Genomic DNA, 15,596 nt, shown 5'->3' with positions numbered 1-15,596 from the left:
GAGCCTGTGCAATTTAATTTGATGGATGAAAGTCCTTTTTCTTTGACTGTTTGATTTAAAAAAAAAACACGGCACTTGTCCCACTTAATCAATGAAAGGCTACCTTTTAAAAATATTACTAACTTGGATTTTCTTTAAGTGAAGGTAATAGCCTCTTTGACGTGTTGTTAAAGAAAATAAGATGAGAATATTTTTAACATCTAAAGGAATACCACTTTAGCAAAATGGGAGAGGAAATTTAAATGTGACTATCGTACGTTAAGTATTTCATCCCATCAAAGCGACTTATTCTAACTTTTTAAAAAAATTAAGCACACTCCGTAAGTAAGTAAGTAAGTAAGTAAGTAAGTAAGTAAGTAAGTAAGTAAGTAAGTAAATATCTCGGTAAGAAAAAGAATTCTGTTCTGAAGAAAGGCAGACATTTTAAACTGAATGTGTCTTAAAATGGCAAGTCATTTGAAGGCCAGAGAGCATGGCTATTCTTGGAAATAGCCCTGACAGGTTTCAACAGATGCAGCCTGAAGAATGTGGCTGGGGAGGGGAGATAAGGGAGGGGGGAAGGAGCAGCTGACCCACTGCTTTGGTAATGCTTGGGGAAGAGGGATCTCAGATCCTTCTGGCATCCGGGCAACTTTGAACACAGATAGCTCTCTCCCTTGTGCCTGCATAGCTGTTCTTTGGAGGAGTTATGAGACCAGCTATGCTCCCCCCAAGGAGTTCAATTCTTCATCTGGAGGCATAAAATGCTTTAATGGGGCATGTTTGAAGGCTTAAGTGTGAAATCCTCGATGAGAGAAATGCTGCATTAGAGATTGTTTTACAGGAAATAAGGTAACAATTTTATATTTGCCACTATGCCTCCTTGCAACATGTAGGTGCTTATTTACCTCGAGGTACCTCGATGCTCTTTGCTTTTATATTTCACCAGTTATTTATTTATTTGGTGCTTATAGAACTCTGAGATTTCCTCAAGGAAGATATTTCTTATTCTTATTTATTTATTTATTTGTCTTGTATGCCGCCCACTCCTGGAGGACTCCGGGCGGCTCACAAAAGACAAGGGAAAGGGGGAGAACGAGACAAAGACAACATATTAAAAACAAAACCAACATTCACAATTTCCGTGGAGGTAAATGCTTCTCAGCCCCCCCCCCCCCCCAGCCTGCTGGAACAGCCAGGACTTGGTGGCTTTGCGGAAGGCCGGGAGGGTAGTAAGGGTCTGGATCTCAACAGGGAGATCATTCCAGAGGGCCGGAGCTGCAACAGAGAAGGCCCTCCCCCGGGGAGTCGCCAGCCGACATTGGCTGGCAGATGGAATCCGGAGGAGACCTAACCTGTGCGATCTAATTGGTCTGAGACAGGTAATTCTTTCTCTGGAATAGGCTAGTCGGAGTAGGAGAATGATTGGTCTGTGACCATTCCGAGTGATTCATATCTGAATGGAGATTTGAACTCACCCCTGGTCCAAAACTTTGCAACTTCCCTGTAGGACATCAGAAGCAGGTGTTTCAGTCTCTAACTGACTGAACACCAAAATGAAATATGAAAAGGAGCAAATTGTAGAGTCTGTATATTTGGTTTCCTAACGTTTATACTGTAAACCGGACTGTCTCTTGGGGAGATGATGGCTGCTTTCCGAGTGAAGTTTTTTGTGCTTCTCACTATGGGGTAGAAAATTCAGTTGGAAACATTGGCCCATTTAAAATAAAAAAAAATCCAATTAACATCCATCAAATGCGTGAAAACACTATATTTTATAGCAATTGGGAATCATATTTATATCTTAATTATTTTTATTGTAAAGTGTTTCAAGGTATTGCTCATAATAGCAATGAGAAATGAATGTAAACCAGCCTTCCTGAAACTGAGCGCCCTTCAAAAGTTTGGATCAACTCCCCAAATTCCCACGCCAACGTTTCCATTACTGAGGAATCTCAGTGTAATTTTAAAATGTTGTTCTACTGCTGCTGGCATTTGAGTTAGTTGACAAAATATTTAGGGACAATGAAACAAAAAGGAGGTAAAATGAGAACTTTATTATGTTCACCTGAGGGCAAGACAAGAAGTAACGGATGGAAAGTTATCAAAGAGACATCCAAATTAAAACTGAGGAGAAATTTCCTGACATTGAGAAGAATTAATCAGTGGAACAACTTGTCTCCAGAAGTTGTGACTGCTCCATTACTAGAGGTTTTTAAGAGACCAGACGTCCATTCGTTTGGAATAGTACCGAGCAGGGGGTTGAACTAGAAGATCTCCAAGGATTCCTTCCAACTCCATCATTCTGTATTCTGTAATTAAGTGGCCCTAAGCAGTTGAAAAGCAGTAGCTAATCATTAAAGCTGATCAAAATAAGGAATCAGATCAAACCAATGGACATTTTAGGAAACTTATAGCTTACACACTAGCAGCTTATAACATAAACCTAAATTATCTTATCAGTTGCAGAAATAACTTTGAACATATTATACCCAAATATTTTTATTTCAGAGAATGCAAAATTAAAAATGATATTCATCTGTTAAAGCAGAGCTCTGGGAGGCATTTAAGCTGTAGCTATATAAACCTGAACCTGTATTCCAGACAACTCAGGACTACATATGTTATATACATTTCTAATACATGTAACCTCAGACATAGAATTCATCTATTAAATGCTATTCTAACTTTCTGCTTAAAACAATGGTCAGATAGCAACCAAAGAAATGTTAATACATAGCTAGATAGGAGGGCATAGAATAGAAACATAAAAATGCCATTTGCACAAGAGCAAGACTTAATAATAGAATGACATCTACTCAGAAGATGCTTGTAATGGAATACAACACAATGGAAAATTAGCAAGGTTATATTAGGACAAGTAACTCTTCTAACATGGAGAACTAATAATCTCCATTACTTCAATGATCAGTTGCAGAAAGATGTTTAAATATGGGCGTACAAATTATTTTTTTTCTTTGTTCTGGGTTTTTCTTAGCAAGCTCTTGGCTGTGATATCTGTATTGCAGTCATGGCGCCTAAGAAGAAGAACGTCAAGAAGAACAAGACGGATATCAACGAGTTAACCATCATAGTGGAAGATGGGCCAATCAGCAAGCTCAATGGATTGAATAGCCTCCTAGAAGGAGGCAACGGTTTCAGTTGCGTTTCCACGGAAGTCTCCGATGCTTTCTATAGTCCCAACCTCTTGGAAGGTTTGTGCAGGATGAGGCTGGAAAATTTTCTCTGTGATCTAATAATTGGTACCAAAACCAAGTCCTTTGATGTTCACAAGGTGGTGATGGCATCATGCAGTGATTACTTCCATAACATCCTAAAGAAAGATCCATCAACTCAAAGAGTGGACCTCAATGATGTATCCCCTCTGGGCCTAGCCACTGTGATTGCATATGCCTATACCGGAAAACTTACACTTTCCCTCTATACTATAGGTAGTATTATCTCCACAGCCATTTATCTTCAGATACATACCCTTGTGAAGATGTGCAGTGACTTTCTGATGCAAGAAATCAATGTGGAGAATTGCATGTACGTTGCCAACATCGCAGAGACATACGGACTGAAAACTGCTAAGGAAGCAGCGCAGAAATTCATTAGGGACAACTTCATTGAGTTTTCTGAATCGGATCATTTCTTAAAGCTTACTTTTGAGCAGATCAACGAACTTCTTGCAGATGATGACTTGCAGTTGCCTTCTGAACTTATTGCATTCCAGATTGCAATGAGATGGCTGGAATTTGACCAAAAAAGAACTAAGTATGCTGCAGATCTTTTAAGCAACATTCGGTTTGGAACCATCTCTGCCCAAGACCTGGTGAATTATGTCCAGACTGTACCAAGAATGATGTTAGATACAGATTGTCACAGACTTCTGGTAGATGCCATGAATTACCATTTACTCCCTTACCACCAGAATACTCTGCAGTCAAGAAGAACCAGGATTCGAGGAGGATTACGAGTCTTAGTTACAGTCGGGGGACGTCCAGCTTTAACAGAAAAATCCCTCAGCAGAGACATTTTATACAGAGATCCCGACAATGGATGGAAAAGACTTACAGAGATGCCTGCCAAAAGCTTCAACCAGTGTGTCACCGTGATGGATGGGTTTCTCTATGTAGCAGGTGGTGAAGACCAGAATGATGCCAGAAATCAGGCAAAGCATGCAGTCAGCAATTTTTGCAGGTAAATGATTATATATAGCAGTGGAGGCACAGCATGGACACAACAGCTCCAGAAAAAGAAGGAGAAATATATGTCAGTGGTGGGATTCAGCCGGTTCGCACCTAGTCGGGAGAACCGGTTGGTAACTTTCTAAGCAGTTCGGAGAACTGGTTGTTGGAAGAAATCTCCTTTTGTTTTTTTTAATCACTTTTCAGGGCTAATCCTGTAAGGAAGGCAGGAAGGAAACATTCTGGTGTTGTTTCTAGCCTCATCTTTATTGCCCTGCTTACAGAAACTGCCTCTCCGGTTAACCCTGATTACATTGTGACAGCTAAGGCGAAGCGCCCATCGACCTGAGTGACGATGAGTTGGCCATGCCCACCCTGTCACATGACCACTGAGCACCACCTACTCAGATGGTCATTAGGGCAGAGAACCGGTTTTTAAATTATTTGAATCCCACCACTGGGTTAGATCACATGTCATCTGAATTTGGAAGGGAGGTAATTTAGCTAACAGAAAGCAAGAATAGATGCACAATGCAGCTGCTTCAACCAGGGACCTCATAGTTTCTTCTATTCATGCATGTTGTGTGGAATAAAATAAAGATGCCAGAGAAAAGGTGGTGCGCACCTATTCGGGAGAACCGGTTCTTAACTTTCTAAGCAGTTCAGAGAACCGGTTTTTGGAAGAAATCTCCCCCCCCCCGCCCCAGTTTACAGGGCTAATCCTGTGGAGGAAGGCAGGAAGGAAACATTCTGGTGTTGTTTCTAGCCTAATCTTTATTGCCCTGCTTACAGAAACTGCCTCTCCGGTTAACCCTTATGACATTATAACAGCTACGGTGAAGCGCCCATCGATGTGAGTAACGTTGAGTTGGCCACGGCCACCCAGTCACATGACCACCGAGCCCCGCCTACCCAGCTGGTCATTAGGGCAGAGAACCAGTTGTTAAATTATTTGAATCCCACCACTGATATATGTATATATGTCGGGGAGGAGAAAGGAAGAGAAAAGCCCTTTTTTTCTTCTTTCTCTCTTCTTTTCTAGGGTTACACATATTAAAATAGTTAGGGCCATTTTATGCTAAGATTTTGCATGTTATTTTTTTCCTGGAGAAGTCTGCTGATCCGCTTTATGCTTTGGGGCAAATCAGCCTGAGATCACATGCAGCTGTCCTATCTCACTTCAGCCTTGGAAGCAGATTCCTGAACGCTACAAAAAATTCTGGCTATATTGTTATATTTGATCAATTCATAACGTTTCCCAATCAATATGAGAGTGTATAGCAGTGGTAGTCAACCTGGTCCCTACCGCCCACTAGTGGGTGTTCCAACTTTCATGTTGGGCGGTAGGGGTTTGCTGTAACTCTGCTTTATAAATTTTATAAAGTAAAGTTACTTCCCTACTTTATAAATCACCATTACTGTGGAACTGGTGGGTGGTTAGAAAATTTTACTACTAACAGAGATACAAAAGTGGGCGGTAGGTATAAAAAGGTTGACTACCCCTGGTGTATAGTATTAAAAACATCACATATTAACCAAAATACATTAAATTGTTATATATTACTGCACAAGAGGCCATTTTCAAAATTGAAAAAAAAATTATTAGCAATAGCAATAGCAGTTAGACTTATATACCGCTTCATAGGGCTTTCAGCCCTCTCTAAGCGGTTTACAGAGTCAGCATATCGCCCCCACAGTCTGGGTCCTCATTTTACCCACCTCGGAAGGATGGAAGGCTGAGTCAACCTTGAGCCGGTGAGATTTGAACAGCCGAACTGCAGAACTGCAGTCAGCTGAAGTAGCCTGCAGTGCTGCACTCTAACCACTGCGCCACCTTGGCTATTGTGATAGGCATAGAAACTCCCAAGCCAGTGTCTAAGAGGCAGAGCCTTTCAGAAGGAAATCAGAAATCCAGTCGAGCCATCTGGATTTGGGATGGTGGGCCTGCAGGGGGATGTTGTTACATAAGACAGGTGCAGTAATGGAGAAGACACATGTCCTGTTAGCACTGCTTACGTGTCAAGACCCAGAATATGCCCACCAGGTCAAATCTTATTGAGTAGGCAGAAATAATTAGAGGCAGGCAGTCTTGCAAATAACTATCCCTATGCCAGCAACTTGAATTGCATCCAGGAATGTACTGGTAATAGCAATAGCAATAGCAATAGCAGTTAGACTTATATACTGCTTCATAGGGCTTTCAGCCCTCTCTAAGCGGTTTACAGAGTCAGCATATTGCCCCCAACAATCCGGGTCCTCATTTTACCCACCTCGGAAGGATGGAAGGCTGAGTCAACCTTGAGCCGGTGAGATTAGAACCGCTGAACTGCAGATAACAGTCAGCTGAAGTGGCCTGCATTACTGCACCCTAACCACTGCGCCACCTCGGCTCCTCCAGTGCAACTAGTGAAGTAGCAGCCTGTAGAGCTACACAGAGGTGGTGGTGATCATGAGCAGAACTCCCATTCCAGATTTTGTGCCCAAGATGTATTTTTGCAAATTGTGCACTGGTTCTATTAGGCATACTGAGACCCTCTCTAGAAATGAAGATAGAAACTTTCTGGATCCAGATCATCCCAGTCACTCAGTCTTACTATGGTTTCTCTGAGCCTCCTCCTCCTCCCCCATCCAGGTTCTTACAACTTCCAGGTACTGAGACAATTTCAACAATATCACTTGGATGGCAAAGATTGAGATACATCACTGGGTTTCATCAACGTGCTGATGATACCTAACCCCACGAGGACAGATATTAAGCAGGGTTAGGAAGAAAATCACGCTCTGAGGCATCTTACAAAACAAAGACTCGGGACTAAACCGTGACAGCCCCCATCCCCTGCCTCAATTAACATGAAACCACCCTACAAGAAGGAAAACCCCTGTTAACCTCTGCCTCTCACTTTCAACCTTCTAAGCTCATCATGAAGAACATCACGATCAATGTTACCAGAGGCCATTGAGAATTCAAACAGCACCATTCATTTCATTTTTTTTTCATTTTAATTTATTTGTATGCCGCCCTTTTCCCTGAAAGGGACTCAGGGCGGCTCACAACTCAAAAAGGGAGGGGAAAAACAAACAGAGTTACAAAAACATGAAAACCATACATAGTTAAAAGCACAACAATCATACCATTCGGAGTGGGGCAGCGAGTCTTTAGCCCCAGGCCTGTCGGAACAGCCAGGTTTTAAGGGCTATGCGGAAGGCCTGGAGGGTGGTGAGGGTATGAATCTCCACCAGGAGATCGTTCCAGAGGGTCAGAGCAGCCACAGAGAAGGCCCTCCTACGGGTAGTCGCCAGTCAACACTGGCCGGCTGATGGAATTCGGAGGAGGCCTAGTCTGTGGGATCTAATTGGTCCCATCCTGTCCTAAAATAAGTTATCAACCCCCCCCCCCCACCCCCCCAAAAAATCAATGCTGTTTTGGCATTCTATCCAGGCTTGAAATCTAACAGATTTAGATAATCTGTGACTTCCAGAGCCCTCCGAAACTGCAACTCAATAACCTTCTCAATAAGGGAAGTTGATGGTTTCTGATATGGGTCAGAAATTGTCCAATACCTCTGTGCCCAGCAATAGCTTCTTGAGAAGTGGGTAGACCATTGATTCCATCATTGCAAGCAGAACCACCCCTCTCTCAAGGATGAATTCATCACCACATATATACCAAATGTCACCTCCTTGGAAGCCTTGACCAATCAGGACTGACATGGATCTAATGTATAGGTGACTTTGAGCTCTGAGGATCTTGTCCACTTTCTTGGGGCTAGAAAGCTCAAACTTTTCCCAGATAATAAAAGATTAGTAATATGAGAAACTCTTCCCCGTTTTTTTGCCAGGCTGTATCTCAGTCAATACTACCAAATTTACACAATTAGAATCCAATTCGAAGTAAATCCAAGTATCTTTGTCCAATACATGCCTGAAATAATCCTCTACAGATGCAATAAGAGCAGGTCACGCCCACCCCAGCTCTGTGAAGGGGAAAAAACGTTGTGATAACATCATGTGAGGGCATTGTGATGGTGCAAATTTGACACCCATTATTAAAGGCTCTTACCTACATTGAGTCAGATTAGCTCTTTGTGACATTCTAGCATCTCTTCTGGTGCTTCATCTCCTGGAGTTCCTTTGAGAATCAGAGGTCAGAATGTGAGTGTAGGAAATTAATAAATTAATAAATATTCGGAGAGCAATCATATTAAGTAGTTTGTGTAAGTAACGTTAGTTTAATTTGCATTAAATCAAGTTATGTTTTGTTCCACATATGCTAAAAAGGTTCCACCACAAAACCGCGGAGTACAAAATCGCGCTCGACGAAAGCGTGCATTTGACATCATCACAGCGTGACGAAAACATCGCGCTGTGATCGAAAAATGTAAAAATAAAGCGAAAACCTTACCCTAACCCCCCCAAACCTAACCCTAAACCTAACCCTAAACCTAACCTTTAACCTAACCCTAAATCTAACCCTAAACCTAACCGTTAACGTAACGCTAACCCTAACGCTAACCCTTAACCTAACGCTAAACGTAACGCTAACGCTCTAAACCTAACCCTAACCCTTAACCTAACCCTAACCCTAACCCTAAACCTAACCCTTACCTTTATGTGAATCGGCTTGCTTTAATTTTAATTTTATTTCAATTTTTAATTTTTTTCGTCGCGCTGTGATGATGTCACATGCGCGCTTTCGTCGAGCGCGATTTTGTCCTCCGCAGTTTTGACGGGTCACGGCTAAAAAAAAGAAAAATACATAAACATTCAGTTTCACTCATTTCCCCCGCTCCTCAAGTACATGATGATGATTGAGGAGCATGGTTACCATTATCTTATAAGAGCTGTGGTGGTGCAGTGGTTAGAATACAATATTGCAGGCTAATTCTGCTGACTGCCAGCAGTTCGATTCTGACTGGCTCAAGGTTGACTCAGCCTCCCGTCCTTCTGAGGTCGGTAAAATGAGGACCCAGATTGTTGGGGGCAGTAGGCTGACTCCGTAAACCACTCAGAGAATACTGTAAAGCATTGTGAAGCGTTATATAAGTCTAAGCAATAGCAATAGCAGTTAGACTTATATACCGCTTCATAGGGCTTTCAGCCCTCTCTAAGCTGTTTACAGAGTCAGCATATCGCCCCCACAGTCTGGGTCCTCATTTCACCCACCTCGGAAGGATGGAAGCTGAGTCAACCCTGAACAGGTGAGATTTGAACCGCCGAACTGCAGATAACAGTCAGCTGAAGTTGGCTGCAGTACAGCACCCTAACCACTGCGCCACCTCGGCTCTTAAGTGCTATTGCTATCCTTTCCTGCAACAACAGAGTTCCATTATTTTAATCTGTTTCTTTTTAAACAAGAAACAAAGTATGAGTGATTCAGATTGAAATGTGAGGATAGTAATTTTCATTTGCATAATTTTCGCGATGAAAATTATCCCATGTTACCAATACTATCCTTCTGTCTATTAGGGCAAAAGTGTGTGGCTTATGTCCTGTTATGGAATTCTTAGTGACTCTTTCATTTGTTTGAAACATGAAAGAAATTTTTGTAGCTCTCTATGTTTTCTGGAATATCCAGAACAATTGAGCAACTTCCCGGACTCCTGTTTGGCAGTAACCTTGTATGTCAGTACTTCCTTGTTTTATCATGACTATCCTGATAAAGGAAGAAAAAAGCTATGAGGAAGGTATAATAGGAGATATATTTGCTGTGAAAGGATTTGCCAAAAAACCACTCAAGGGAGACGTTTCCATTTTAGAAGGAAGACATAAATGTACAATAATTAGTACATTTTTCACTACGGACATCTGCATTTCCTCGCTAAACATTATTCGAAAGAGCTGAGGATGGTGCACACAATTTACCCTTTCAACATTTTATCCTCACTTGATCCTGAGAAGCTGAGTGATAATGATCAGCCCAGAGCATCTTGTGAGCTTCACGAGAGCATCAGCATTTTAGCCCACTGTGTTAACTCATTGCAACACATTCGTTATTATAATGATCCATTCTTCTTCCAAATTGCTCAGAATAATTTCTAGAATCAGCCAACCTGACTTAGTTTCAATGCTAGAAGTAAGTATATTTTGCTGCTTATGGAATGGAAAGATGTACATGTTCCATTTCCCACATGTGTCTTGCAGCAAAGAAGGCATGTCCTATCCACCATGTATGCCAAGTCATATACGGTTAGTTTTTCCTCTTCAACACGTCCTAATTATACACAGTCTGAAATCACGTTTAAATTTGGGGAAGGATTGTATCTCAGCACTAGAAATTTGGACTTACATGCAGAACATTTAATGTCTGGTCTCTAGCATGTTCTGAGAAACTGCCAGTCTATGTACGTCGTTCGGATTAGATTTTGTTTTCAATTAAGTTTTTTATTTTTTCATTTTCATAACATATAACCACATGTATACTATTACATAGCCAACAATATATTGTATTATTAAATGTTTACATCAATTCGTCTTACCATCAGCTCCCAAAAACAATTATTGGCTCTTCTGCTCTCCATACATCATATTTGTATCTTATCTATCACTTTCTCCTCCCTCTCTCCTCCCCCTCCCTACCTCCTTACTTCCCTCTGTCATCCTTCTCTACTTCTCCTTCCTCTCCCCTTCTCCTCTCTCCCCTTTCCACTCCTCCTTTCTCTCATCCTCTTCCCCCCACTGCCCTCTCATGATTAAAGAGTAAATTGTCCACGCATAAGGAACTTTCTAAAAATGAATCTGTGCCTCGCACTCAAAATCTGTAAGAAGCATTCTATAGAAGAATGGTGGAAATCATTCCAAAATTTTGCTTTGAGTTTTGAGATGTGATGCAAAGAACTGATTTGAAATTGGTTGTACTTGAGGATCTCCTTCCTACAGTATGCTGTATCACTGGAACTTTTCATTTATTAGCTTCACATCGTTTGAAAATTCCCATCTAATTTTCTAGAAAGGACTCTGTAAGAAGAGCGATAGTAAAACTAGTATAATAGCAATATAGCAATAGCAGTAGACTTATATACCGCTTCATAGGGCTCTCAGCCCTCTCTAAGCGGTTTACAGAGAGTCAGCATATTGCCCCCAACAATCTGGGTCCTCATTTTACCCACCTCGGAAGGATGGAAGGCTGAGTCAACCCTGAGCCGGTGAGATTTGAACCGCTGAACTGCTGATCTAGCAGTAGCCTGCAGTGCTGCATTTAACCACTGCGCCACCTTGGCTCTAAGTTCTCCCCTTCTATGTTTGCATAACAATTGGTAATGTTTTAGTAATTATTTATAAGCATTTTAAAATGTTTTTTTTCCTCTAGTCTAGGGGACAAAAAATGCAGACTTAAAAAAAAGCATTACACATTTCTGGAAAAATTTTGAGATTATCAAAAATAATCTCAAAATCTTATCCAGCCTGGTCTATTTTGACAGACCTGCAACTGATCCAATTGTTACTTTCAAAAATATCTGTCATTGTTGTTACAGTCCATCCAATCAATTCTGATCCTTGGTGATTACAGAAACAAGTCTGTGCAATTTTTTTCTTGGCCACATTTTTAAAAATAATATTTTTATTAAAAATGTCAATTACAAAGATTAAAAAAAAACTAATACAAACTAAGAAGTATGAAAGAATGAAAAGCCAGAAAGTGCAGAAGATAAAATAAAAAAATAGAAAAGAAATAAAACGAATGAATGTAGTAAAGCAAAAGAAAAGAAATATATAAAGAAATAACTTCCTCCTTCATGCCAGCAAGTACAAACAACATAAATAATTTATGACCTTCTATGAAAATGCAACGCTACCCTACCATTACCGCATCTCTTATCTATAAACAATTTGTGAAAGCCTCTTCATTCAATCCTAGTCAGCAAAAGTCCATTAAGGGGTCTCAGAAATACCGGTGGGTGTGCATGGACACATACACACCAGTGGTGGGATTCACATTTTTTACTACTGGTTCTGTGGGTGTGGCTTGGTGGGCGTGGTAGGGGAAGGTTACTGCAAAATCCCCATTTCCTCCTGGGGGTGGGGCCAGTCAGAGGTGGTATTTACCGGTTCTCCGAACTACTCAAAATTTCCACTACCAGTTGTCCAGAATTGGTCAGAACCTGCTAAATGCCACCTCTCTCTCTCTCTCTCTCTCTCTCTCTCTCTCTCTCTCTCTCTCTCTCTCTCTCTCACACACACACACACACACACACACACACACACACACACAGACAAAACCAACTTCCTTCCCTTCCTTCCCTTCACTTTGAACACAATACCTTATCACTTACTCTGAAAATAGAAGAAAAAAAATTATTCTTCCTATATCTCTTCTCTTTTCTATAAACACATCTTTAAAGTCTCATCATTCAGTCCCGGTCAACAACAGTCCATTAAGGGTTACCAGAAACAATAATGTACACATTTTAACCTCAATCAAATAAATCAACTTTATATTTCTTCCCTTTAGTTTGAACAATTTGGACCTTTAAGTAGAATTCCAAAACTTGACTTCTTTTCATTTTCTGCTTCTCTCCAATTTCTTCTACTTCTCCAAGAAAGTCCTAGGAAACTTCAAAAAGGAACTATTTTATAAAACAAAAATAAGATTACAAAGTCACTCTTCTGATTTGTTATTTGTATATCTCTTTTAATTATTAAGACTAAGTACAGACTTAATTAGTCTAGAATGGGCATATTATTAATGCAGTTGTGTGGTATTATAAAAACAAATCTTCAGTCAAGGGAATCTCACATGTTCATATATAATATGATAACTCTTACCCCTTAATAATTTTATAAAACCAGTGTCTGTTACCTTTCTATTTGTGTGATGAATATGTTGAACAATCAAATTTCTTTTCTTTTCTTTGAAGGAGCATTCTTTCAGGTACCCTCTCTTACTTTAGTACCTGTATATTGGTGGTTAAGTGCGCTAGCCAACTCTGTAAAGTTATTGTGGAATTTTATGTTTTTCTCCTTAAAAGATTTTTGATAGTAAAAGAAGAAACTGAAGTGTAATAAACAAGGAAAACGTACTCTCAATCTGAGAAAGATTTAAACCTCTTCTAGTCATTCTCAGCTCTTCTTGTCCCTAAAAATGTTTTTCCATCAGAGAAGAAACTCTAAAAATGGAGCATGAGATGCCTTAAAGATGATTTCAATTAAGAAAACAGGAGAAAGAGAGATGGAGGAGGGGGCTCTAGGACAATTCACCATGCTCAAGTGTCATGGCCAAGTTGCCCTGGCCAGATTGCTGCCACCAGCTCACCCTGGTCAGGTTGCTACTTCTGACTCACCCCAGCGGACTAGATGCAGGACAAGTCACCCCAGCCAAATGAACATGGGAACAACTTGCCAGTGTGGGACAATTTGAGGATGAAGACGGGAAGGGTAAAGGCACTTCCTCCCCCTCCCACCTGAAGAAACATGAGCCCCGGCTGATAGGACATGGGAGTGGGACTACTCATAGGGAAGGGAATAGTACGGTACTCTACACAGGATTCCCCTTCACATGGGATTAATTTTTATTCTGGTGGGGGGGGTGCCTCTTTCCCTCCCCACTTCATCCTCAAATCATCGCACAGTGGCAATTCCCCTCCCTGAAAGTCGTCCCCATCCCCGTGTTTCATTGGCTGGGGCTAATGTTTCTTCTGCTGAAGGGAAAGTGCCTCTTCCCTTCCCTACTTTGTCCTCAAATTGTCCCATGGCTGTGAGTTGTCCAGTTGGCCAGGGTGACTTGTCCTAGGTCCAATTGGTCAGGGTAAGCCAGCGGCAGTGACCTGGCCAGGGAGAGATGGCAGTGGTACCCCACCAGAGTGACCCAGCCACGGCAACCTGAACAAGGTGATCTACTGAAAGATAAAGCCAGAAAGTAAAGTTTCAACAATACAACACCTGTAAATGTAGCTGGCATTCCTGTGGCATTAATACTTCCTTAATTTTTTTTCAGGTACGATCCTCGCTTCAACACTTGGATACATCTGGCCAATATGAATCAAAGGCGCACTCATTTTAGTCTGAATGTGTTCAATGGTCTCCTTTTCGCAGTTGGTGGTCGCAATTCTGAAGGGTGTCTCTCTTCGGTTGAGTGTTATGTCCCTACAATTAACCAGTGGCAGCTGAAGTCTCCACTGGAGATGCCCAGGTGCTGCCATGCTAGTGCAGTAGTAGATGGCAGGATCTTGGTCACAGGAGGCTACATCAATAATGCTTACTCCCACTCGGTTTGCATGTATGACCCTGCTAGTGACAACTGGCAAGACAAGGCCAGCCTTAGCACCCCGAGAGGATGGCACTGTGCCATTACCCTAGGGGAAAAAGTCTACGTCATGGGAGGATCCCAACTGGGAGGGCGAGGGGAAAGAGTTGATGTGCTTCCTGTTGAGTGCTATAGTCCATATTCTGGCCAGTGGAATTATGTTGCTCCTCTTCCAACTGGTGTGAGCACTGCTGGTGCTTCTACTCTTAATGGAAAAATCTACTTAGCGGGAGGCTGGAATGAAATAGAAAAGAAATACAAGAAATGTATTCAGTGTTACAACCCCAACCTTAATGAATGGACCGATGAAGATGAGCTACCCGAAGCCACCGTAGGAGTGTCATGCTGCACCATTGCCATGCCGAACACTAAAACCAGGGAATCGAGATCTAGCTCGGTATCTTCAGTACCAGTTAGTATATAAGTTCTTTTTTTTTTAATTAAGCCCCCCTATGGATTTTTTTAAAAGCTATACTAAATTTTTAAAACATTTCTTTCCCACTACTGGGTTGTAACCCCTTTTAAGAAGTGTCCCTATCAGAAGGGATTGGGGAGAGAAATATGAAACACTATTGGCGTGTATTTCAGTTTTATAAAATGAAAAGTGTCCAATTTTCGTGGAATTGAAAACACATGGTATGACCAAAGAAATTTAGACCTAATGTATTTTCTGCACTACAAATGTGCACTATATAAGACAAAGGCCCCTGATCCATTGATCATAAGAGCAGTGGTGGGTTTCAAAAAAATTTGGAACCTCTTCTGTAGGTGTGGCCTGCTTTCCGGGTCCACTGGTGGAACCTCTTCTAACCGGTTCGGTAGATTTGACGAACCGGTTCTACTGAACCGGTGTGAACTGGTAGGAACCCACCTCTTCATAAGAGCAAAGTACCTTACTTCCTGTGAGACCTCTTGCTCAGTTTCTGCAACCGATTTAGAAAAACTTGTTTCTAAGCAGATAGCTCAAAGCTTGGCTGATCAGAAGGCACCGTTCAGCTAAGTTTCTCTCCATAGAAGTAAAGCTAAAAGATGAAGCAATATATCAGAACTGCAAATGGAAGACTAATATTTCTAAAGTCCATGGGCATCTGTACTTGGGGGCAAATGACATCATACTCATCATAATATCATAGGGCAAAGGACATGCATTATATAATTTGCATCAAAGATACAAAGATACTGAGGCC

General features: G+C 41.3%; 1 protein-coding gene across 1 annotated transcript; it reads left to right on the top strand.

Annotated features, from left to right (window-relative positions):
• The first annotated feature begins 633 nt into the window (after positions 1 to 633).
• KLHL31 (kelch like family member 31) lies at positions 634 to 15,175 on the top strand. The gene is made up of 3 exons (XM_032216384.1): positions 634 to 831; positions 2,978 to 4,182; positions 14,101 to 15,175. Exons 2-3 carry the CDS (start codon positions 3,011 to 3,013, stop codon positions 14,831 to 14,833), a joined length of 1,905 nt encoding a protein of 634 aa, XP_032072275.1. The 5' UTR covers positions 634 to 831; positions 2,978 to 3,010; the 3' UTR covers positions 14,834 to 15,175.
• The last annotated feature ends 421 nt before the right edge of the window (positions 15,176 to 15,596 follow it).

This window comes from Thamnophis elegans, chromosome 4, assembly GCF_009769535.1.
Source record: "Thamnophis elegans isolate rThaEle1 chromosome 4, rThaEle1.pri, whole genome shotgun sequence".
NCBI lineage: Eukaryota > Metazoa > Chordata > Lepidosauria > Squamata > Colubridae > Thamnophis > Thamnophis elegans.
Note: the sequence above shows the minus strand (reverse complement) of the source record. Positions and strands in the feature narration are given on the sequence as shown.